General features: G+C 32.6%; 3 protein-coding genes across 3 annotated transcripts in view; 2 read left to right on the top strand and 1 right to left on the bottom strand.

The window, feature by feature from the left end:
- LOC111058996 (probable ATP-dependent RNA helicase DHX35) overlaps positions 1-6,095 on the top strand; it is a 48,306-nt gene extending 42,211 nt beyond the window's left edge. Inside the window, exons 10-12 of the mRNA XM_022346586.2 lie at positions 2,536-2,660; positions 4,927-5,270; positions 5,872-6,095. Of these exons, the coding sequence (XP_022202278.2) occupies positions 2,536-2,660; positions 4,927-5,270; positions 5,872-5,995 (593 nt within the window). The 3' untranslated portion in view covers positions 5,996-6,095. The remainder of the gene's footprint in view (positions 1-2,535; positions 2,661-4,926; positions 5,271-5,871) is intronic.
- A 2,392-nt stretch (positions 6,096-8,487) lies between these two features.
- On the top strand, positions 8,488-9,877 carry LOC111058999 (leucine-rich repeat-containing protein 28). Its single transcript, XM_022346591.2, has one exon. It carries the CDS (start codon positions 8,621-8,623, stop codon positions 9,842-9,844), a length of 1,224 nt encoding a protein of 407 aa, XP_022202283.1. The 5' UTR covers positions 8,488-8,620; the 3' UTR covers positions 9,845-9,877.
- Positions 9,878-10,047: 170 nt separating this feature from the next.
- Positions 10,048-27,183, bottom strand: part of LOC111058998 (spermatogenesis-associated protein 17-like) — a 263,715-nt gene continuing 246,579 nt past the window's right edge. Inside the window, exons 4-8 of the mRNA XM_039432669.1 lie at positions 15,858-16,032; positions 15,302-15,469; positions 11,527-11,672; positions 10,717-10,846; positions 10,048-10,463 (exon numbers count right to left, since the gene is read on the bottom strand). Coding sequence (XP_039288603.1) covers positions 10,272-10,463; positions 10,717-10,846; positions 11,527-11,672; positions 15,302-15,469; positions 15,858-16,032 — 811 coding nt within the window. The 3' untranslated portion in view covers positions 10,048-10,271. The remainder of the gene's footprint in view (positions 10,464-10,716; positions 10,847-11,526; positions 11,673-15,301; positions 15,470-15,857; positions 16,033-27,183) is intronic.

Genomic DNA, 27,183 nt, shown 5'->3' with positions numbered 1-27,183 from the left:
TGCAATGTTTTCAATTTTATCAAAGAAATCGGATTTCCTTTTAATCCTTCAACCCTGAAACTATTTCAGCACTACTGGGCTATCGAGGATAATATTCTACATCCAATTATGAGGTAAAATAAGAAGTTTGAGAAAGTTGCAATTTTACACGATTTGGCAACTCTGTAATTTCTTCAGATGTACGGCCAAGTCTCAACTTATTTTATACAAACTATAGTTGAATGAAAAAGACTAAGAAATTGTCAAAAAACCACAGATTTATTGATACTTAGAAAGACCGGTTTCGGTTATTACACCATTGTCAATCTCTGATAAACTCTCTGATAAAATCTTTGACAATTTCTTAGTCTTTTTCATTCAATATGAATAATTACCACAATATCAACTTCTCAACTACACACAAACTATAGTTTATGTTGTTTAGGTAAGGTTCTTCTATTTTTTGTTATTTTGTCTTGCCAGAAATATGGAGAGGAAATGGAACTGGTCAGGCCATATCACTAGGGACACACCACTCGACATCATGTTTGAAATTATACAACTGTAAAATCACTATTTTTTATTCCTCTTCACTATTTCTCAAATTCTCAGCCTAAATAACTTTGGATTTGAAATTAAACTTATATTTATGAAAGTGAAGAGACCATATTTTTTGGAAATTATTTTTTCAAAATTCCGGAGAGAGACAGTTTTGCGCTGAGCTTGTGTCTTTTCACGGTCAACTTACATTATTTGTGATTGTATTAATAAATAATTCAAAAATTATCAATTTTGGTTCTTGAATCTATTTAAAAATATTTAAGGGTTTTTTAGCTTATTATATTATTTATCCAACACGTTTTACATTATCTCTTTTCTTTAGATTGAATGTAGTGTTTTAGTTGATGAGTTTTTTGTTATAAATCTTCAAAATTAATTGTTCTGTCTTTTTTTACTTTCCTTGCCCTATTACCATAGGTAAGGAAAGTATTGCTTTCCGAAAAAAATTAAGGTACCCCAATTTCTATATTTCTATACGTTTCAAGGTCCCCTGTGTCCAAAAAAGTGGTTATTGGGTATTGGTCTGTGTGTGTGTGTGTGGTGTGTGTGTGTGTGTGTGTGTGTGTGTGTGTGTGTGTGTGTGTGTGTGTGTGTGTGTGTGTATAGGTGCGTACAGACTTTCGCTCTGCTCCGCAACCGAACGTCACTCCAGCAGAGCGATTGATGATAGACCGGCGAGCAACAGTGGTTCGACCGGGGAACGCGAGAAGATCTAACATCTTCCGTAACGTTCATGATGGGTGCGTGGGCGGAGCGACTGTGGTTCGATGGTGGTACGAGGGCGGTATGAGGGAGGAGCGTGCTCGGTGCGGGTTGGAAGCGCGAATATGTGTACGCAGCTTATGAGTGTATGTGCGTCTGTGTACACGATATCTCATCTCTTAATCAACGGAATAACTTGAAATTTGGAACTTAAGGTCCTTCCCCTATAAGGATCCGACACGAACAATTTCGATCAAATTCAATTCAAGATGGCGGCTAAAATGGCGAAAATGTTGTCAAAAACAGGGGTTTTCGCGATTTTCTCGAAAACGGCTCCAACGATTTTGATCAAATTTATACGTAAAAAAGTCATTGATAAGCTCTATCAACTGCCACTAGTCCCATATCTGTAAAAATTTCAGGAGCTCCGCCCCATCTATGCAAAGTTTGACTTTAGATTCCCAATTATCAGGCTTCAAATACAATATAAACAAAAAAATCCAAGTGGAAAAGATTCTGCATGAAAATCTCTACAATTTATGTCCAGTAACATTTTCACCTAAAATTGGAAATAAGCTCGAAATTCGAGAAAATAAGATTATTCAATTTGCAAACTGTTGGCAAGTATTGATTCTATTAAATCATTCACTATGAACAGATAGCAGACTTCATGTATCTGCAGCGTTATTGTCCTGTCACCAGCTGGCTTAGATCTTCGAATAGTAGACTAATTTAGATGCGCGGGAACACTAGCTTCAGTTGATCAATTTTCATAACGGCAAGGAAAGTTGTGTGAGTGCGCCACACCAGATTTTTTCACTTATCGTTTGTTATGATTGGGATGTGACCTTTATTATATGTTGTTTGTAATAAGTTATATTTTTTTTTCCTTTCAATATGTTTACCATAGTTGTTCGAACTGACTTTGTAGCCTTAGTATTGGGGAACCGTATCTGAAGTTTTCAATTTATCTGTAGTATTTGAAATATATATGCCTTTAATATTTGTGTATGCAAGATATGAACTAGAAAATCGAGGAAATGATACTAGAACTTAGATAACTGGGAGCACAAATTGACGTCCGTTGCGCTTTTTATCCTGATATCCAATATCAGTCTTCAGGTTCTTCGATTAAATTGATTCAGTTTCATCAATAATTAATATGCATTGCTGTCTTAAAGCAATCCATAAAACTTGAGTCTTCAGGATAGTATATTAATTGGAAATTTGTTTAATAAATATAATGCATGGTTGTCATGACATCGAAATAATTAATGTTTTAATGAGTTTCAGGTGAAGAGGGTTGTTCTGAGGAGATGGCAATTATTCTAGCAGTGATGCAAGTGAGATCTCTGTTCATTGAACCCTCGTCAGGTGCCGAGCGAATAAAAGCTCGAATCGAACACAACAAATTCGAGGTAAGCTCTTCAATAGTTTCTCGGATCACCAATCAATCTATCCAAATCATAATACAAATACTAAAAACAATTACAGTAAAAAACCCGCATTAGAATTTAAAACCATACAATTTGCTGAATGGTGTGGTGTTTAGTTTAGTTTAGTTTCATTGTGAATCATTGACCAGCGCTGCTGGATAGACTGTGTCAGGATTTATAAAACATGTCACAAAAAAAGTTTAAAAATGTCATCTCACTATCAAGAAATTCACTCAGGCTGTAGAATGGATGCTCCACCAAGAGTGATTTCAAAACTGCTCGGAACTGTCTATCACTTCCACTAACCTTGACCCACTCTGGCAGCTTATTAAACATATTGAAGGCAATGAAAGGATAACTCCTCTGAGTCCTTGCCAAACGGCATCTTGGCATGTTGATGAGGTGAGTCTGACGGGTTCCATAGCCATGTATCTCACCACGAGTATCAGCACTCCTAGCTCTGTCTCTGATGCGAACCAGACATTCAAGAATGTACTGATTTACAACAGTAAGCATTTTTAGCCTCTTGAAGAGTGGTCTGCAATGAGCCATGTAGTCACTGCCCGTCAGCACTCGCACAGCCTTTTTTTGCAGAAGCAGCACATCACCAAGTCGTCCAGAGTGACCCCACAGGTGAAGTTCATAACAGGCATGGCTGTGAAACATGGCATAGTAGACAGTAAGCAGGTATCCGGCACCAATTTCTTATTTCAACTTTCGCAGAAGATAGAGCGCACTGGACAGCTTGGAGCAAACATGGACAATATGACTTGTCCAGCTTATTCTGGTATTCAAGGAAAAACCCAGCAACTTCACATCAGTTTCAACCACTCAACCAACCTGTCCCAAGGAGCAGAGAAGCTTCTGTGTCCTTGTTCAGCAGCAACTTATTTTGGTTGAACCAGCTCTCAGCAGACCTCAAAGAACTATCAGCAGCTTGCCCCAGCAACTACACATCACGTCCTCTATTGATCAGTGTAGTGTCGTCAGCATATACCAAAGCGTTCATTTTTAGACCAATGTCATTAATTGAAATGATAGAGGGGAGAGGGCCCAGAACCTATCCCTGAGGTACTCCATACTCTACCAATTCACTGCTTGAGGTGGCTCCATCAATACTCACCACCTGACGTCTGTTGTCAAGGTAAGTGGACAGAGTGCTGAAAACTGCCCCACCAATTCTATATGACTTCAGCTTCTTCAGCAGGACACCATGAGAAATGCTATCGAAAGCCTTACTGAGGTCACACATTGTAAGGCACACTGATTCTCCTTCCTCAAAAGCATTGGTAATTTCCTCTATCAACTTTTCAACAGCAGTGATGATCTACCCTTTAGAAAACCATGCTGACAGGATGAAAAGAGATCCTCACTCACAAAATAGGCCATCAACTGCTCCCTCAGTTGAAACGCACATTGAAGTCACCACCAATTAGGATTTTGTTACCTCCACCTCGCCTGAGAACAAACGGTGTCCTGGAATGAAAAATTGAGGGAAATACCTTGTCAACTATAGTTTCTCATGTAATAAGTAGGTAAACGGTAAGAAGAGAAAGGATGTGAAAATAGTGGAGGAGTAAATGAAAAAACAAAAAGTTTAAGCAATTTTACTCATAACTAAATAAAACTCGCAGCTATTCACAACACTGGCATTCAAAGTAAAAGCATAAATCTCAGGTCTCACTCATTTAGAATAGAATTAATTTTTATTTGTAATGTTCACTCTACCACTTAACCACGTATTATGCATGTTTATATCTAAGAAGAAGTTAATGCAAATCCAATTTTTTACATCAAGTTACATTTTTTACTAATTTTAGGGTTCACAAGATAATAATCAGGGAGAAGGTTCGTTATTCTTGTACTTATGTATATCAACTGCATTATACATTCTCTATTAGTTTTATATGTTACATATTTAATAAAAAGACTAGATGTTCTCCAAACACAGATTTATAAAAAACGAGATATCGGTTTCAGTTCTTACACCAAAACCATCTGATAAACCAGAGATTGATATTCGTGTAACAACCAAATCTGTGGTTGGACAAAATCTTGTCTTTTTATTCAGTATGGATAACTACCTCAATATAACTTTCACAATTAATCAGAAAGAAAAAAGTTACATATCTCTTAGAAGTGTCTCCTTAATTATAACGATTTACTATGAATTTCAATGTGAGAAGAGAATCTGATTTGTATTTTTTTAAATCACGCGATGAAATTCAATATTTGTTTTATTTGGCAGGCTGAAGAAGGCGATCTTCTGACCTGGCTGAACGTGTTTTCGGCGTACAACAAAATCGCCGAGAAAGAATCGAAGTCGTGGTGCAGCCGACACTACATCAATCACAGGGCAGTGAGGCGATCACTGGAGATCAAGGGGCATCTGCTGGGTTTGCTGAACAAATTCGATATTCCGGTGGTGTCCTGTCGGGGGGGCGCAGACCGAGTGCGGAAGGCTGTGACGGCCGGCTTCTTCGCGAATGCGGCCTACCTGCATCATTCCGGCAGCTATCACTGTGTGCGCGGCGACTTGCCCTTAAAAATCGACCCTTCGTCTGTGCTCTACAATCAGAGTCCGCATAAATGGTCAGTTGCATTCTCCAAGTTTGTGAGAAGTACTCTTACTGTATTATTCATGTACGTAATTCAGTGATACTTGAATTTAATACTAAGAAAAAAATATTGAACCCTCAAATCTTTTCCTACTCACTTTTAATATCATACGGCTCTATATTCAATATTATATCAATGTCACTATAGCTATAGATATGGTGATATCATATAGAAATAGTTGTATTGAATAAAAACTTGATATTGTCAAAACTACTGATTTAAAATTGGTTAAAAAAATATTGATTGTCTTAGAGTACCTAATTCAGAGGCTTTGTCATTCAGTATGGATATCTACCACAAAATTACCTTAATAACAAGACAGAAAGTTTTCAGATAGTTTTTTCTCACAATCATTGCATCATATATTTTTCAGATTGAGTGTGAATAACATGAGTGAAGATTGAAGCGTAAATAATGTAAGATGAAAAGTGATCTAAGTATGGTTCCTTCATCGTTGTTCCTATTAAAGATAAATGTTATTATTTTAAATTTAATTTGTATACTTACAAATGTAGAAATTATTGTGCTCCAATGTGTTCCAAAATTATAATCCATGATTTTTTTCTAATTTCAGGCTAGTTTTCTGTGAACTTGTACATACCGACCAGATGTATATGAAAGATTGCTTAGCTGTGGAGCAGGAATGGCTTCTGACTACTGCCCCTCATTTCTATCATGTCGACTATAAAACCAACTGATTACCACTTTCATAAAGGTTTCTATGACTTTTTCAAATACCATGTACATATAAAATGTTTTATATTATAGTTTTTTAATAAAATGTTGGGATAATTGTGTTCTAAACTACAGTATTTTTTCGTCCTATTCAATCTACAATGGTTCTGAACCCTCCTTAAACTGTAGGTCCTATAGCTTCTCAACATTATCTGTCCCAATGCTCATTACCGTTTTTGAACCGTGAACCGTTTTTCATAAGCCTCGTTTAAGCCTTCAAGGTTGTTGATATATCAACCAATAATAAATATTATAGTAGTATAACTATAATTCCTTAGATTCCTATGTATATTTAACTCTATCCATTTGCACTTAAACTATTTTTAAACATAAAACAGTCCTTCCCTATCATATCATGGTTTGCTATCATGACATCAGGGTATCGAAATATCTCTGTTAAGAATAATAATATATATTTTTAAAATAGGCTAATATAATTTAGATTTTAGACTTTTTGATTTTTCCAACGCCTAGAAACAAAAACCAATGAGATCAGATTCAAATATGTTTGTACAATGATCGAATCAATTATCATATAATCTAATAAATTATAATGATAATATACTATCAACTAGATAAAGTAAACCTTATTGTAATATTTTTCATTTGTGTATTCTAATCACTATAACCGGTTATACATAATTTATTATTAATAATTTCATAATTCAATAATAATAGTCTATATTTTATTATTTCTATTCGTATTATATAAACTATAACTGATAATTTTCCAAATAGGTCACACAATACGTCAATACCTGTTGGTAAATATGACCGAAAATTTATTTTTATGAACTAGAAGTTTATATTGTGTTGTTTTTAAGTCATTCGTACAAATATATTAACAGTGTTGTGCCGTTTGTTGAGGGAAGAATCTAATAATAGAAATTATAAAAATCATCTAGACTCTAATAGCCGAGAGCTGCTTTAGAAGAAAAAAGCTAAAAATAATTCATATAGGTCATGCGCTCTGCACAAACTACTAGTTGCCAGTAGATGGCATGAAACGAGAGTGACAACTATCAAAAATAAGAGATGGAACATCAAGAAAAAGTTTAATGACTCACTTGAAGAAAAGTTGATCTTCGAATATACGGGCCTTCAAATTAGTGAAAGTGCAGTTTTTGAGAATTTCAATTAGTGACAGTGAATATTATGTTGTTTAACTCTCAACGTCATCTATTAACATAATTATCTCCGCACTCGTTTGTTGATTTTTAAGGCGAAATATAGATAAATAATAGCGATGATATATTAAAGCTATTTTTATTGGGAAAATTATACGTTCAGGATTGAAGAACTTGAAAATTCATCTTTAATTTTAATTCAGTGACTGCTTTCCTTAAATATTTTTCTTGCTTATTGATCAGAAATATTGGTTACGTTCAGATTCCTCTCTATATTCTATAGTTCAACTTTTGAAAAATATTTTTCATTTATAAGTTATATTATTGGTGGATAGTTTAGATTTTTGTGATATCATCTTTTATCACCACTTCACTTGTATTAAATAGAGACTGGAGAATTAGATTAGCCCAGCTAGATATTCATAATCACAGATATTCTTGTAAAAGGCAGCTTTTTAAAAAATATTCTCTTCAAAATATTGAATAATTTGCTCTAGCAGCTTGATGTTATTCTGTGAATGGATGAATGTTAACAACAATTTAGAACAGATTTTACTTTGTATTGGACGATGTGACGTGTGATAACATCAAACATGAGAATTGATTATGCGTGATTCGCATAATAATTTTATAAAATGAAATAAAAATATTCTTCATTAAGCAATGTTAGGACCAAATAAAAAAATTCCGAATAAAAAGAAAACAAAACAATTTAGCCACTTTCTTATATACAAAAAATAATGTCGTACCTATTATTTGTGCTTCTTGATATGTTATTTTACACGTTGATTATTTGGAATGTGATGAATTTATAAACAAATTATATTTGGATTGAAAGATGTAGTGAATCACAAGCTGTGGATTTAATACAATCTTGGGTAGGCCTACACGTAAGTGCATTTTTAGCTTTACTCTATTAATAGTTTATTAATATTATTCCACTATACTTGAGAAACATATTCAGCTGTCATTCGATTTGCTGATTAGAAAGTACCCCAGAGAAAGCTCACATTTTATTATTTTGAGTAAACTTGGTTTATTTGGTTTTTCTAATAACAAATTTGGTTTTGCCAATTTATGAATCCATGTCCACCCACTGCCTAAAGCATGTGTTTTCAACACAAATTCAGTCAAAACACTATTATTTTGTTTCTCAGATGAACAAAAACCACGATATGCTACACTAAAAATGAAACTAATGTATTTTGTACATAATTCACTGCTACACTGGTTTGTTGATGAAAAATGATTTATAAAAAATGTTTAGTTTCCCATGAATTGAATATAAACTTGTTATATTTACTTTGGACAAAGTTGAAAATTATTCCAATTTTGACACAAATTTATAATCATATAGAACATAAAAATTTCAATGTCAAACAAACATAAACATTCATCAAGTTATGTTAGAATTTTACTAAATTCTGCAAATATTCTATTTTTGTACATTTTAATTAGAAAATGGATGAAGAATTAGTGGAAGAAATTGATCGCCACCCCATCCTTCATTGGAACTACCGTGGCTACACATCAGTCCCAGGCGAATTGAAAGTTTACGGAACGCACATTGAAGAAATCTACTTGAAACAGAACAAACTCAAAATCCTGCCCGATTGGATAGGAAGCCTCAAAAATCTTTGTAATCTATATTTGAATGGCAACTGTTTGAAAGATATAACTAAAGAAGTGTTACAACTGAAAAATCTAACTGTGATAGATATTAGTGATAATAATTTGGATAAACTGCCAGATAATATAAGCGATTTAGCCAATCTCATTGAACTTCGTTGTGATAATAACAAATTAACTAGTCTTCCCAAAAAAATAGGATTTTTGGGTGCTTTATCGTTGTTATCAGTTGAAAACAACTTTTTAAAAAGTCTTCCGGCAAGTTTAGGTTGTTGTTTCTCACTAGAAAGTCTCAACTTGAAACGTAACAAACTGAAAACTCTTCCCAATAATCTAGTATTCCTTCCACAGCTTGACACTGTAATTATCTCGAATAACCAACTACAATATCTGCCGTCAATATCGTTTGTTGATAAACCCATCATCGACTTCTCCAAAAATCCTTGTGTCAATTACCTGTCTTACGATGTGTTCTCACATGCTCTCGATCCACACCTCATGAAAACTAATCTGAGTATTTTCAGCTACACACACGATACTAATTTTCAGAATGAATTGAAGAAGAGTGATGTGATTAAAAACTGTAATTTAGTAGTAGAAGTTGTTAACTGGAAGAAGTACGCTTCTAGTGATAATAATCTGGAAACACTACTCGTTCTACCGGAGCCTTTGAAAGAGATATACGATGAAGCAGATGCCAGAGTGCCTTCACTTTTTGAACTCTCACTGCGACATTTTTACACATCGATACCATCCAATAACCGAGCCCGATTCTTTTGTAAAAAAATCAACGAAAATAATTTACCAAATCAACTGAAACATATTCTAATGAATGGACCATCGGCTATATGTCACACTTGTAGAAGCTTCATTTTCACCGAGTGTGTTGTGTGGGTAATTGTAAAATTGATCAGGTGCAACATTTGCGGAATAAATGAAATTTTGACAACTGTTTACTTTTGCAAGACATCTTGTGCCAGATCGTTCTTGACTGATGAAAAAAATTTGGAAGAAACACTGTCTGCACATAAAATGAAATGGACGAGAGTGAATTGATTCCAATTCAATAAAGTTTGTTTGTGATGGAAATTTTTATTTATTCAACCATCATTGTGTAAAACCCTAAATTAAGATAAGTAACCACATTTCAAAACAAGAATGGAATAATTACTGAGTAACAAATGATTGATTAGAGAAATAATTTCCATTCACTTCTGAAATGTTACAAGAGGGTTTCGCCTATATTCACACTGAACACATTGTGTTGAATATTTATTTATTTGTTTGAAAAACAAATTTTTTATTTATGAAGTTTGAAAAACAGTAACGATCACAAAAATCAATTAATCTAAAATACAATCGCGTCTCAGTACCTCGAAGATTCAACTATTAAAAGTGATGAGTAGCCTCTTTTTGGATAACTTTAAAAAATTCCAATAAGTAAACATTTTTTCCAAATTAAATAATCATGCAAACAAGATTTTCAATAATTCCTGTAGTTTGGTATAGCACAACATTTGCATTCTTCCGTTTGTTTCTTACTTGAAATATTCTGTATTCTCTTTTTTATTATTTTCTGTGTCCTCAGTTGATTTTTCGGTTCAGATTTCTCCCTTTCTTTAGCTCTCTGAAGAGCGCAATCTCTTTTCAATTTCTTAATTTTTTCAAGAGTAAACTGGAAAAAAATATTTCTGTGACTAACAGAATACAGTATTTTAAAGGATATTGTACAAGTATTGCTCAATCTTGTTTATTTAACAAAATATTGTTCAATAAAGTTTCAAGATATAGCCTCCATCATAAATAGAGCTGAACATTCACAATAATCATAAATCTTATTTATTTATCAACAAATATGTGTGCAATAAATATTTCTCTTAAGACAACTGAACTTGATATAATATTAGGTTGAGTTGGGGAGGACTTACTTCAATATCCTCGGTCATCTCATCATCCTTGATTTTTATTTTATATCTTTTCGCCTCGTCTTGTTTCTGCTTCTTCAAGTAAGACATAAAATTGAAAGATCTCATTAGCTCTTCAGTGAATGAGTATTCTCTGCAAAAAATATTTTATGATTATTTTATATTATTAGAATAAAAATGAAGCACCAGAAAAAGAAATCATCTAAACTTCAAGTATTAGAATTTGTAAGTTCTTTATATATTAGAAGGAGCATTAAAGAGCATTTAAATAGGCTACCTTATTCTGGGAACGATTCTACCTAATACCTTATACCTTAGGCCGAGTGAAGCTCTTGAGTTGAATATCACTAGCCCTCACCGGATCTGCTTGTAGATGAACAATAATTTGGTGTGGGTTGAGATCTGTTATGTCCTCAGAAAGATAGGTTTACGTTTATGTGACACGATTTGACGACCACGGAAGAATACTTTTGTTTTTGATTCCTGATGGGTGTGTTCATACGTTTGCAGCCTGAGAAAACTAATTTACTCTTTCTCTGTTGTCGAATCGTGTTGTCCCATAAACGAAAAACTAACTTATGCAGCCAAATATTTTCTTGAATTTAATACTCTCTCTCTCTCTCTTTAGGATTGTGTGGCAGAGAGGACCTGGAGTCCTAACTCCGCCCTTAATAAAAAGAATCAATCAATTTCTCTCTCTCTCTCCTTCATATGAGCTATGAGCGAGCTATCGATTAAAATTTGATTTCACATTAACAATATCAATGAAACTTTTGTAAAAATACTAATCTTTTTACATTAATGTGGGTATACCTAGTATCTTCTTTCCTACTCAGAACTCCTTTTCTATGGAAAGTGCGCAGCAAATGGTGTGACTTCAACAGAACGCAGTGCAAGTTCTTTTTGGCCTCTTCTTCAGTTGCTAATTCATTAGATTCTTGATCAGACGTTCTCTCCTTCTGTTGGAGAGTAATCCAAAAATATAAAAAAATTGAAATTGAATTTACTAATTACATAGTTATCGAGTTTAATATGAGAGGAGCTGAGTATTTAGCAATGAAAATTAGCAAAATAATCTAATCACTGACCAATAACATACTCTATCATTATCGCTTAGTTACTAAGAATATTTTCACTCTATACTCAATTAATAATTTAGTTTCGATGCTGATTCCACAATATTAAAATTATATTATACTATATATGTTTGAAAAGTCTGTGCACTTGAATTACGATTGACAAACTTAGACCCGTGATAACGCCATACATATTTAATTCCCTCAATAGTTCAAGTAAACACTGTTCAGTGACATTCCGAACACTCTGTAGATGATGAAAATGTACTCCACTGTAAAGTTATACAGGGTGATTCTTAATTGTGGTAAAATAATCCAATACGTGACAGTAGAGGTAAAAATAAGAAAAAAAGTTCCTATAAACATATATCCATAAACGCTTCATTAGCGAGCTATACAGAGTGAAAGATTTCGCCTGGAATTCAGTTCCTCTGGTGAAATACACCGATGCTGAATTGTTTGGGGACTAGTTTTTATAAAACGTATGGTGGATTCATATGAAAAAATATCTGAAAAACTAAATAAAACTAGTCTGGAAGCTGTAGTGTGAGTAGTTTTTGAGAAAAAAGTTAAAATATGCAAAAAATCTGAGTAGAAAAACACAGACTTGTACGTTTGATGCCCAATAACTTTCTCTAATGACCAGTAAACAAATCATTTTTCGGAATAAAAATTGTAGAGAATTTAATTCTGAAAAGAATTATGTAAGCTTTGTAAACTAAATTTGATTAAAAGTTGAATAAAATGTATTCTTATGTAGTACAATACACCACAAAAATTTGCTGTTTTATGAGGAGAGAACTAATAACTCATAGGTTGTAGCTGATTTCATTATAAACCGAATATTTTATTTGCAAAGTTTGATTCTTATATGAAAGTAACATATTATCTAAATGACTTTAAACTTATACCAAAAGACTAAAGATGATGATCAAAGTGACCTCCGTTGTTCTTAATGCATAACGATTGTCGGACCCATTCAAATATTCCAGTAGTCTGCTTTATCATTCCTATTCCGTTCAAAATCCTTAATCGGAGTTCTTCAATTGTATCAATCGGAGTATTGTATACTAAGGTTTTCAAGTGTCCCCAAAGATAAAAATCCAAAGGATTCAAGTGTGGTGACCTAGCTGGTCATGGTACTGGCACACCTCGGCTTATCCATTGATTTGGAAACCTGTGATTCAGGTGTTCGTGTTCACGAACAGCAACACTGAAGTGTGCTGGAGCTCCATCATGCATAAACCAAATGTATTGGCGCAACTGAAGAGGTACATCTTCAAGTAAGATAAATAGCTCCTCTCTCAAAAAGTTTAAGTAGAATATGCCATTAAGCCTGGGAGAAAGCTCGAACAGAAGTAGATGATCTCCTATGATTCCTGCCCAAATTTTTACCGAAAACTGATGTTGTGGACGATTAGGATTGATGGCATGAGGATTCTCAGCTGCCCAAATATGTTGGTTGTGGACGTTAACGATAGCTGTTCTTGTAAAGTGTGCCTAGTCCGTAAATAAAACGGTTGTTTAAAAGTTAGGTTAACAAGTTTTTCTAAAAACCATCGGCAAATACCAGCTCGGGGAATACAGTCTCGTGGCAATAGAGTATGAACTTTCTGGAGGTGGTATTGTTGCTCTTTTAGGATCCTCAAAATAATAGATTGATTGACATTAAACTGCACTGACAATTCTCTCGTGCTCTTCTCTGGATCTTCATAAATTTCATCAAGAACTTGTTCCTTTAACTCAACAGTCCTAGTGGATCGAGGTCTGGCGCCTGCATAAATGTGCTCTTTGGATATCAAAGAATCTGTTTCAGACAGACGTTGATGAATAGTGGAAAAAAGCCTTGAACTTGGACATACTCGGTTAGGAAAGTTCTCTTGATACAAACGTCTTGCTTCAGTACTATTACAGTAGTGTCCCATTCCATACATTAAATGCATGTCAGCTAATTCGGAGTATGAATAATGTCTAAAATTACCTGTCATTTTTTAAAAAATTAACACTTAACACAAAAGCAAAGTGAAATGGTTATAAATAACTGGTTAATAGATTAAACAAAAAACACAGCGCGGCTACAGTAGGCCTAACTTAAAGTTTGTTTTTTTGTTCAACAGTGAGCTAAAATGTTTCTGAAAATAATTTTCAGCTGATAATTTCTTTTAAATATGTTCTTATTTAAAACAAAATGAATCAGCTGTTTTGGAACAGCTGTTATTAAAATCCATGTTTTATTTGCAATCAGCTACAACCTATGAGTTATTAGTTCTCTCCTCATAAAACAGCAAATTTTTGTGGTGTAATGTACTAGATAAGAATACATTTTATTCAACTTCTATTTAAATTTAGTTTACACAGCTTACATCATTCTTTTCAGAATTAAATTCTCTACAATTGTTATTGCGAATAATTATCTGTTTACTGGTCATTAAAGAAAGTTATTGGGCATCAAACGTAGAAGTCTGTGTTTTTCTACTTGGATTTTTTGCATATTTCAACTTTTTTTCTCAAAAACTACTCACACTACAGCTTCCAGACTAGTTTTATTCAATTTTTCAGATATTTTTCCATACGAATCCAGCATAAGTTTTTCAAAAACCAGTCCCCAAACAATTCAGCATCGGTGTATTTCACCAGAGGGATTGAATTCCGGGCGAAATCTTTCACTCTGTATAGCTCGCTAATGAAGCGTTTATGGATATTATGTTTATAGGAACTTTTTTTCTTATTTTTACCTCTACTATCACGTATCAAATTATTTTACCATAATTATGAATCACTCTGTATATTAATAATAATATCGTGTGACTTGGCTGGCTCAGGTCTGGTGTCAGAGTTTTCAGGTCGAAACTGATCAATTTCAGGGCCTCTGACATGACCTAACGACTGCTTTTTAGGCAGCCGGGACCGACGGCTTAACGTATCCGAAACACGGGAGTGGCCCGATTAAAAGATCTTGCCCGGGCTGGGATTCGAACCCGGGCCTTCGGATTACAAAGCCAGCATCCAATCCACTCGACTACGGCCACTCCTAAGTGATATATTAAAATACATGTATTCAGATACTGTATGCACCTGGAATAAGAGATTTTTCTTCGTGTCTTACTTTTGTATTCAAATTCTCAGTCCAGTCAAATTAATGGTCATTTTTCAGAAAACAGCACCGAAAGATTTTTTCTCGACGCTTTTATATATATTTATTTTGGGGCGCTGAATTCGAATCTGAAATTCGCTGAAAAGCCAGAGGGTGGCTCCACCCCTAAAAAATCCAAAAACCACCAAAGTTTTGAACTTGGAAAAGGGACAAAGCCGTCCTCTGGCGAGTCGGAAAATTTCAGATTCGAATTCAGTGCCGCAAAATAAATATAAAACCATTAAAAAAAATTTCCGTGACCGTATCCCAAAAAAATGATTTGACTGGACTAGCTATAATTTGAGCCAATGAGAGAGATGAGAATAAAAAATGAGTTATGTATTTGTATTATACGGTTGGTTTTTGTATTATACTGTACCTCAATTCTCTCAACAATATTTTTGTTTGCTTGCATGACATTTTCCATCCATTCTTTGAATAAATTATAATCGAAAATGAACTTTCTTGCTAAGTAGCCTCTCCAAACCTTTTGAATTGTAGTTGCGCATTTATTAAATTTCTCCATGCATCGTTTTTGCACTGTCTCCTGAAAAATTGGAACATATAAATATAAAATTAATTACTACCGCTATTTATACCATGTTCAAAAATTTTGTATTCAAACTTTTTTTAAATACTTCGTCAGAATAGTAGCCTACCGGTGATTATTTTATAAAAGTCAAAATTGAATACACGTAATTTTTAGAAATATTATGTTTTAATTATAATAATACTTTATGTTGTCTAATCGATTACTTCTTTGGAGGATAGTGACAGCAATATGGTTCTGAAGATCTTTTGAACAGAAGTGGAATTACTTTTGCACAACTCTCTGCAAATGTGTGTTCCCTTCCATTGTTCCATTTTACCTAGTACGGTAATAAGACCGAGCAAGTTCTTTTACTTATAATAATCATGGTATATTTATGACTTACTTTGAGAAGTTGGTAGTACAACTTTCTCCCAAGAACACCTCTCCAATGTTTTTGTATGATTGTTGTTTTAAAATGTAGCATTTTTATGTGCTTTCTTACTAAAAGCCCTCTGAAGTATCTTTGGATGGTCCGCGCAGCCAAGTAGGATTGTAGTTTCTTCTTTTCTTCTTTTTCCCTGTAAAGTTTTCAACTCTCTCTGTAAAGAACCATTTTTTCAAATCATGCATAAACGTTTTTGAATTAGTATTAGATTGGCTGACACTGGAGATCATGCATTCTATAAATTAATTTTTGATAGGCTAATCACTTTTCCATTTGAGTTTTTCAAACTCTGGACGGAGTATGATAAACTTAAATAGAATGAGAAATATACAACAAGTAGAGAGAGCTTTAAGCTACTGGTGACTAATGTTTAATATAGTTATTTTGTAAAAGACTTTTGGAATAGGCCTAATAGATCAAAATGTAATGTTTTTTAATTAAAAAAGTTTCAAGTTTTAGCTTTTCAAGTTTAAAAAAGGTAATTGAACAAAAATATTTTCTAATAATACCTACCTAGAACTACTAATCATTTTGAAAACTTCAACATTCACAAGTTATAATGATGATACAGTGTATAAGGACTAAGTCATATCTTTAAAGCTACTTTTCTGAGTTTTTTTCTAGCACTCGATAAGATTTATATAGACTTACCTGTGTATTTCCAAAACATTATCTATTATATTTTCTGCATCTATAAGAATATTTTGTAAATGAGCCATTATTTTCAAACTATTACTCGTTTAGAAATAAATAAAAACAATTCAATCTATACTGTAAATCATATTCCTATTATTCTCTCCAATCTTCCCCCTGCAGTGTGAAGAAATTAGCCTCAAAAATTATAATATTATAATATTGAAAACAGTTGAAATGATGAAAGAGTGATTGCCATATTATAAATCAAATTAGAAAAATGAATATCAATCTAAAAGAATACATTATTAATGATTTGTACTCAAATAAAAGCTTATCATTGAATGGAAAGTGAAAATAGTATTTTTTTGTAATACTCTGCTGTTGTTATTTGAATTTCCCTATGAAATTTTTTTTTAAATGTAAACTTAACCATCTGGAATATATCCAATTCAAATAATTATTAGTTACTAGCTTACCCGGCGAACTTCGTACCGCCAAAAAGTCTTGACATTATTTGGTGAATCATAAAATTTATCTGACAATCAATATTTTCATTTACATCTCAATACGGACTTCCTATGTGCTTAAAACTACCGTTTTACTTTACTTGCCCTACCTTAGGTAAGGAAAGTATTGCTTTCCGAAAAAATAGAGGTACCCCAATTTCTCAATTTCTGTACGTTTCAAGGTCCCCTGAGTCCAAAAACGTGGTTTTTGGGTATTGGTCTTATCATACATGACATCAAAACTTAGGAAATTTATCGGCTCCAACGTAATAGATTCTTGATAAATTATGAATGGATCTATCGCCTATGAATGAGAAATCCAATTTTCAGAGCAAATGAACTTATAATCTTCAGATTAATTTTGGCAAAATATTACACAAATACACAAAGAACAATATCTTACAAGCCTAAGCATCTAGTCACTACAAGCTAATTACTTATCCAGTTATATAGTTGAAAAACAGTGGCTATTGGCTTGTATACACAAATAACAATATATAGACAAATAGAACACTATAACTGTTTAAAACTCAATTTAAAACATTAATAAATTCACTTAAACAGAATTATTTAGAGAGCACAAAATTACAACACACACCAGCCAGCCATGTTTCAGAGAGAAGAACAGGAAAAGCCAAGCTACAAGGAAGCTTCGTCGTCAGAACAAAAACCACATCTCAAAATCAGTGATGACTTCATGACACGTCAACAACAAAATTATAAATTACAAGTTTAGAATTCACATTTTATATTTGTTCTCAATAAAACTTTATTTTGAAACTATTATTTTAAATTTTTATATATCATCTCGATTTAAATAAACCATTTATTTATTAATTCTGTCAACCCAGCCTCGGTGACACCATGGAACAATGCAACAATCATTCACGATAATAAATTCTCCGTCAAAAAGTTTGTCCGTATATCGATGACTCTGATATTTACTATAAAGTTTCATAGATCTCGAATTGAAGATTCAATTCCAATCGATAAAAAATGTAATATTACAAGTACCCCCCTCTTGACATAAAAAAATTTTACTGTTTGAAAATTGTTGAAATTAAATTTGAGAACAGTAACAATTTTTTCTATAAAAACATTACATGTCAACTATAATTGAAAATTATTATAAAAATTCATCAATAGCATTTGTTATATGTTTCCAAACAATATTTCAAAGTATAGAATATCAAAATTACTTTCGATTTAGCTTTATAATTTAAAGGAAATATCTCAACAGAAAGTTTAATATGTAAAGAATAGTTTTTTTTTGAAATTGCACATAAATTTAATAGATAGAAAATTCAATTTTTATTGCATGAAAAAAAAATAGTATGTTGAGTGAAAAATTTATTATTATTATTTTTTTTTTAAATGAATTGATGAATTGTTACATTTAATTTTCACATAAATTTCAATAAATCAAAAAATGTTCATTTCTTTCACTATCGACGAGGTTGATTTTATCGATGCACATTTTGGAAAACAGTCCGTTAAGGCACTCAGTATGATTTTCAGTTAAGTGTGACTCCAATGTGATAACGTTAGTGTTGGGCTGATCCGAATACTTGTAGTGTTGGGCTGATACTTGTAGTCGACTGATGCATATCAAACTCGATACAGAGTCACGTAAATTTTGTATCATATTTGTAATTATACAATGTACATTTCAGGCTTGAAATGACAATGTAATTCGTTTTTTGGAAAAGAGATAGACGCTGCATACAGGATTAATTTAGGTGAGGATTAATTTAGGTAAGGTTTGGTTTTTTTATATTTTCAGCTTTCAAGGTTTAGAGTTCTGCATACAGGAATAATTTAGGAGAGGATTTTTGAATCAATTCTTTCATGATACTGTGACTGTTATTCTGAATTCAAAGTTGCAAACGTGAACATGGATGACAATTACCTCCAGGTAATGTAGTAGTGTTGAAGTTTGAGATACAAAGTCAGCAATAAGCGTTGGCATTGTTATTGGCATATGCTTTGGTGTCGGCATTGGCATCGGCGTTGATATTGGCATTGGCATCAGCATTGGCGCAGGCATCGGCGTAGATTTTGGCATTGGCATCAGCATTGGTGCAGGCATTGGCATTGGCTCAGGCATTGGCGTAGATATTGGCGTTGGCATCAGCATTGGCGCAGGCATCGGCGTAGATTTTGGCATTGGCATCAGCATTGGCGCAGGCATTGGCATTGGCTCAGGCATCGGCGTAGATATTGGCATTGGCATCAGCACAGGCATCGGCGTAGTTATTGGTGTAGATATAGTGTAGTTATTGGTGTGGATATTGGTGTAGTTATTAGTGTAGATATGACATCAGAGCAGATATTGGCGTAGTTATTGGTGTAGGCCTCAGCGTAGATTTTGGCATAGTTATTGGTGTTGATATTGTGTTGACATTGGCGTAGTTATTAGTGTAGGCATCAGCGTAGATATTGGTGTAGATATTAGTATAGATATTGGCGTTGATATGGCGTTGACATTGGCGTAGTTATAGTGTAGCATCAGCGTAGATTTTGGCGTAGTTGAGTCACACTGGTTCGAAAATCACCCAAATGTTCTTAACACTCTTCATGGCATTCACTTGTTGCCGATTTCGAGATTCACATGATAATTATTTCAATGTTAATGTCTGTGCTGTACCTGTTATCTTAAAATGCTTATAAACTAAGAAGAAAATCTGATTAGGCTATCAATACAATCTAATACACATGAAAATTATTTTTAAGTATATAATCAATATAAAATTGAAATTTGTTAACATCTTATTATACAGTCAGCAATACATAAATTGTGAAATATGGAGATATCAATTATAAATTTCAAAATAAAAAAAATAATTCATTTCCATCTATACACTGTTCAAATATTTTATAAAAAGCAAATTATTCAATATTATTAATCATCATTTGTTGGATACTATAGTTTATTTCGACTTTTCAATGTTCTAAACACAAACTACATTCATGACAAAACTTTACTATCAATCATTAAACAAGAAATCATTCAAAACATCAATAATATTTTGCTTCAAAGGCAATCAATATTCATAATTAAACAGCATCTATGGCAATCAACATTATTAATCAACACAAAAAATATATCTCATTACTGCCTCTCTAAGTCATAACCTCTGTTATTCCTTCTTTAGGCAATAATGGGTTTCCATCTCAAAAAACAATCACATACCAGCAAAATTCTAATCAGCAAACACCATAAAATTCTACATACACTCCAGCATCCACTTCAAACGATAATCAATCATATCAAAATTTATAGAACAAACAGTTTTAAAATTTTGAAAAAGATATCAATTACAAAAACTTTAGAAAAATTTTAACCTTTAACTCATTTCAATTGATAATATAACACAACGTTTTTATTCAATGAAAACAATATTATTCAAGTTAACTTTCATCAATACATCAATATATATGGCTACACAATTCATTAATACTTTCAAATTTTGAAGTTTATTTATTATAACAAGAATTTATACATAAGAATAGATTTCAGCATGTTCTAAATTGAACCATTTATTTTTTAAAATAATTTATAATTTAAAGACTGTATAATAAATATAAACATTTCAAGATTACAATACAAAGATGATCAAAATGAATAATGGGTAAATAAGTTCCCTGAAAAATACAAACAAGAGAAAAAGAAAATTGGGTAATAAATTTCCTAAATAATACAAGGAAGAGAAGATTAATTAGAGCCTATCCTACATGTCAGTACAAAACTTTCATGAGGAAGTATATTTAATTAATATACTACTATGGAATTTTGTAAATTCCAAGTATGACTCTAATTTGTTATAATTGTGAGCTATCACTCCCACAAAAACAACTGGTGAAGGAAAAAAATGTTGACTATTGTGACTGGTGGAGAGTTCCTAGATGTCTGTAAGGCAATGTGATAGCAGACTCTAGTATCGGACCACAAAAACAAAAGTATGCAAAAGTTTTTACAAACATTTGATGTTGCAGTCTTAAGTTTTTATATCGCAAACAAGTAGGTCAATAATCGAGTCCAGCCGTATGTGGTTCACGCCCACACCTCTAAAAGAATCACACCTACTTGTCTACCAAAAATCCAAAGTATTGGACAGCAAAAAAAAAATAAAATGCAAAATGGGTTAAAAGCCCAGAAGAAAACTATAACCTAATTACATATGGCTTATGGCACGATATGCAATGAAAGATGAGAACATGGGACATAATTTGCTCTGAAAAACCTAATTACCTAATATGATACCTGAAAAAAAAATAGACATGATTAAAATATGTAATACATGATGAAAAATATACCACAAGCAAACAATTATTTACACTACAATAGATAGATTTTAGAAAAGTTAAGTTTTATCAACTATTTAAGATTAGGAAAATAAGCTACTATTTTAACTTCTAATATTATTTCAGAAGAATACAAATTTAAATGACTATGGACAAGATTGGTTAAGATATGCATCATAGAAGAATTTTACTGAACATTACACAAAGACAGGAAAGAATCGAAATTTGAAAAGATTAAGGGCCAAGAAAAATAGGCTACAGGAAAGAAAAAAGACACAATTATGGACTCTTACCATACACTGCGTAGTGATTATGCTATTCTGAATCCTGGCATAACACAGGATTCCTAATCATTGTGTGCTGGGGAATACCCTTTCATCATGTGATTCACAGTCATTATCTTGTAAATAAGCAACTTGAAACAACTTTTGAATACTAACATATCAATGGTGACTTTGTGTTTTGTTTTCTTCAAGAACATATTTTATTCATGGGTTCATTTGTTTCAACAAAGCCATTTTGCTTACAAAAGTTAGTCATGTTCACTTGAGAATGTATTGCATACACCTTTTCAATTCTCAGTTGAAAGTTGAACTCATCAACTTGATTCAAAGCAAGATTCATTTTGTTTACATTGTTCCTAACCTCCACAGAAACCTGTCTCATGTAATCATTCACTTTGTTTATAGTTTTCCTAACCTTCAATGTATCAATATTACTTAAATGATAGTTGACTTTCAGTGAAGGCAACTCCCTACCTACTTCTTTACTCAATTCTACTATCTCATTAGGGTTGACTTTTTCAACAACAGTAACTAGGCCTACATTGTCAGAACTTGAATGAGTTGATCTTGTATCTTAACACTACTATTATCATGCTTCAATTTGCTTTCATCTTCATGATTATCTTTCAATGTTTCATGTGCATCTTTCAATAGAAGTTTTATACTAGCCTGCTCTAGTCTAATGCTAGCAAATTCTTGCTTCATATCATCAACCTAGCATCAAACTTAGCATTTTGCTCATCAAACAGTTGTGTTAAGGCAGCTATTAACTCATCATCATTTTTATATTTTTCATATTGTATGCCATTTTGCTAGTCTGCACAGATAATATATTCATTAGGACTTGATCTCTCTTGAACCGATTTCCCACTCAGCAGTATACCATTCATAACCTATCAAGATATCTATCCTACTAATAATTTTTCACAACGAGGGATATATTTTGTAGTTTGAGTCCCACACCAGGGCGTACCATTTGCCGTGGTATCAATTTCTCCTAATTCGGTTGGATAGCATTGTCTCACCTATTAACCTAAGGAAATTTATCGGCTCCAATGTAATAGATTCTTGATAAACTGTGAATGGATCTATTGCCTATGAATGAGAAATCCAATTTTCAGAGCAAATGAACTTATAATCTTCAGATTAATTTTGGCAAAATATTACACAAATACACAAAGAACAATATCTTACAAGCCTAAGCATCTAGTCACTACGAGCTAATTACTTATCCAGTTTATATAGTTGAAAAACAGTGGCTATTGGCTTGTATACACAAATAACAATATATAGACAAAATAGAACACTATAAACTGTTTAAAACTCAATTTAAAACATTAATAAATTCACTTAAACAGAATTATTTAGAGAGCACAAAATTACAACACACACCAGCCAGCCATGTTTCAGAGAGAAGAACAGGAAAAGCCAAGCTTTGTCATCAGAACAAAACCACATCTCAAAATCAGTGATGACTTCATGACACATCAACAACAAAATTATAAATTACAAGTTTAGAATTCACATTTTATATTTGTTCTCAATAAAACTTTATTTTGAAACTATTATTTTAAATTTTTATATATCATCTCGATTCAAATAAACCATTTATTTATTGATTCTGTCAACCCAGCCTCGGTGACACCATGGAACAATGCAACAATCATTTACAATAATAAATTCTCCGTCAAAAAGTTTGTCCGTATATCGATGACTCTGATATTTACTATAAAGTTTCATAGATCTCGAATTGAAGATTCGATTCCAATCGAGAAAAAATGTAATATTACATTCTAAATAGTGACTTTTGTTTTTTTTACTATAAAAATTTGAACGACCACAGATCAGCAAAGCGAGTAGCCCCTGAAATATCGTCTGATTATTATTTCGTAATAAATTCTAATTCGTAATAAATAATTTATTGATTCGTTTATTATCAAAAACCTGTACGACCATTTTCTTTTCTTTTCCCACCGTTACAGTCTGTATGTGTGTTGTGTGTGTGTGTGTACACGATATCTCATCTCCTAATTAATTAACGGAATGACTTGAAATTTTAATATAGCTTTCTATTATCATAGTAAAAACGTACTAGGTTAATAAGATAATAATTTTTTGCTCACAAAGGGAAAGGTTTGAACACTTAAAATTTTAGGTCCAAACATGAACATTTTTTCTTATTTAAACTTTGAATAGATGAATCCAAATATGAAATCAGAAAATCAACTATGAATATGAAAAGAGTTGAATATGAATTTAACTCTGACCATTTTCACTTCTATTTCCTCCTCCAAATATGAAATCAGAAAATCAATTATGAATATGAAAAGAGTTGAATATGAATTTAACTCTAACCATTTTCACTTCTATTTCCTCCTTATTGTTATGTTATCTGTCTCTCTACACTCACTCTCTCTATCTCACTCTCACTCTCTCTCTCTCTCTCTCTCTCTCCTCTCGTAGTATTGTATCATACATAAATAAAGAAATCTAATCTCTGACGGATGTGAATTCAGTAGGCTTTTTGAGGTCCGCTGAAGTGCAGTTTCATTATCAGATCTTTCAACACCACTTAAAAGTAATTGTGCTTTATTTGCAGTTTCTTTTTAATCATATGTTTTACTTTTCTTCTTCATCTCTTCTCCCTGTCCCCTTATTTTTCTCTATTCTCTCTTACTCCTGGATAGAGCTATCTCTATCTTATAATTATAACAATTAATCTGTCATTTTCCAATTATCTACTAATTTTTCTTTTTCTTAATTGTATTAATACTATTTTGTTCATTATACTATCGTTATTTTGTTTAATTATCCAGATATATATTTAGTAATGCTGTTTTTGTGCAATGGTCTGTAGAGACCTAGCACACTGTCAATAAAATCAATCATCTCTCTCTCTTTCTCACACAGACACACACCAACTCTTAATTTATTGACACAGCGTAGCAGTAGATAGAGAATTGAACCTCTATACTCAATACTGTAACCAGCTCACAATAAGTATGGTATAGAACTTTTTACATCTTGTGTAATATAGTAGTCTATTTAAAATACTATGACAATTCATTGATTGAAAAAGGTTGTCATATTCGATATTATCCTGTAAAAATAGAGACAAAAAATTTTGATTCAATTTCAGCTTCCTCAATAAAATTTCACACAAATAGACAAAAATAAGTTGATTTTTATTGAATAAAAAATTGAAATATGTTTATTCTACAGCTAATAAAAATTTTTGGGAAACACTGGTATTATTATTTTACAGTACCAGTACTTTCTTGCTATAGGTTCAACCAAATTCTTCATAGAAATAGAATTCTTCATTAATAACATTAAAGTGCTCACAGAGTTTTTATTTTCGACTATTTTAGAGTCCCCGCGAACCGTTTAACCAATTCGAGGGCGCTGAATCCGAATCTGAAATCAAAATTTTGCTATCTCGATTTTTAGGCGATTTAGATTTTTGGTACTACACGCGCCCGGCCGGGAGAGCCTACACACTCACGGATTTCGCCCGAGCCGAGCCGCGCCAGTAGCCCTGGGCGGATTTGGCTCGGCTCGGCTCGCAATAAAATCGCCTAGACAAGACAGGCCAAATCCGCCAGCCAAATCTGTAGGTGTGTAGGGCCCTTAACACTTGGCTTGTCCTTAACCTACAACTCGGTTTTGGCGGTTTGCATTGGTGAATTGATTTTTTTATAGAAACCTGAAATGGCGGCTAATTTAAAACGATATGATACAACAATCTGAATTCCAAAACAACAGAAATTAAGTTATTTGGTAGTTATTCTATTCCAATTTCTTTGAAAATAATAGAAAAATAGAAATCCTTTTTAAAATAAGTAATTTCAATGGAAATAATTTTGAAATAACCTTTAATATTATTTATACTGGTACGAGTAGGTCTAACCTATAGGCTACATGTAGGCTAACTGAAGCATGGATGAAGTCTATAGTGAGGTCCACGTCATAATGTCAGTGAAGAAAGATAGGAGGAAAACGTTGCCAAGTCTCTCAATTTTGCCACTGAGTGTAAACACAGAGAAGAAAGAAGAAGAAATTCCTTCTACTTTGTGGTGTACACAGCTGTTAGGCCTACTCAATTCATCCCATTGAATTTGATCTAATATAATAATTATCATTTCCTTGATAAAATAATCAATTTATGTCAAATTAATCAATAATAGTTATTTGTGCAACTAGTGCGCAAAGTGACAGTTTGCTGCACGTTACGCATGAGCCGTAGGCGAGTGCGGAATAATTGTTTCTTGAGTGCAGCAAACAAACTTTACGCACATATTTCACATTAAATTTTTCCTACAGTTACCATTGAATATGAAAAGAGGATAATTATGGGTAAAATTCCCTGAAATCCATCAAATGTTTTTCTGTGTAATTTTATTATTAATAAAACCTTAATTTATTTAAAATTGAATAATAATAATTTAATTATAATGATTAGTATTTCAATTGAAAATTTATCTGACTGCTTGAAGGGGGTTTATCTTATGTGAGTATTGAAATGACTATAATCAAGGCACATAATGGCAAGGCAACGCTGTTCTCCACTGCCATTAAAACGTGGGCCTCACTATGAGTGTTACCAACTTAATTTTGATTTTCCTGCACTGGTGCTCCATATAACCTACTAACTATTTTGCATTGTCATGCTGCAAATCTGGAGTATGCAATGTACTCACTTTGCGCACTAGTGCAGAAAAGTGATTCTTTGCGGCCAGCAATCAGTGCAGAAATGGTCACTTTTCAAGGTATCTGTAGGAAAAAAATATTTTTCATAATTTGATTAAAAAATTTGCTTTCATAATTGAGATTAGATTTTTATACAAACCTGAAATGGCGGCTAATTTAAAAAGCTGTGATGCAACAATCTGAATTTCAAAACAACAGAAATGAAGTTATTTGGTAGGAATTCTATTCCAATTTCTTTTAAAAATAATAAAAAAATAGAAATCCCATTCAAAAAAAGTAATTTCAATGGATATAATTCTGAAATAACCTTTCAATATTTTTTTTATACTGGTACAAGTAGGTCTAACCTACTATACGTGTAGGCTAACTGAAGCATGGATAGAGTCTAGGATGGTTAGTTATCAACTTTTAAAATGTTATTTCAGGTATCTCAATTTGTGTTTCTCATAAGGTATAGGTAATGTCTTAAAATTATTCAATTGTTTCAAAAATACATTTCAAATCAATTATACGACTTGTGTACTCAACTATTTTGATAGAATGAAGAAAAAAATGGTGACTGAGAATTGTCTGTTTACTTTTGTACAGTCACTGTCAAAATTAAAAATAAAATACTCTGGCAAACAGACAACATTGCAACGCTTGAGAGAGAAAGTGTTATCTGTTTTGTTGTATGATAGAAAAGGACAGCAACAGTATTATCAATCGTACCCTCCCATTATAACGTGGACCTCACTATAGGAAGGTTAAGTTATCAATTTTTAAAATGTCATTTCAGGTATTTTAATTTGTGTTTATCATACGGTAATGTCAAAAAATTATTTAATTGTTTCAAAAATACAT

The sequence above is a fragment of the Nilaparvata lugens genome, chromosome 1, assembly GCF_014356525.2.
Source record: "Nilaparvata lugens isolate BPH chromosome 1, ASM1435652v1, whole genome shotgun sequence".
NCBI classification, from domain to species: domain Eukaryota; kingdom Metazoa; phylum Arthropoda; class Insecta; order Hemiptera; family Delphacidae; genus Nilaparvata; species Nilaparvata lugens.
Note: the sequence above shows the minus strand (reverse complement) of the source record. Positions and strands in the feature narration are given on the sequence as shown.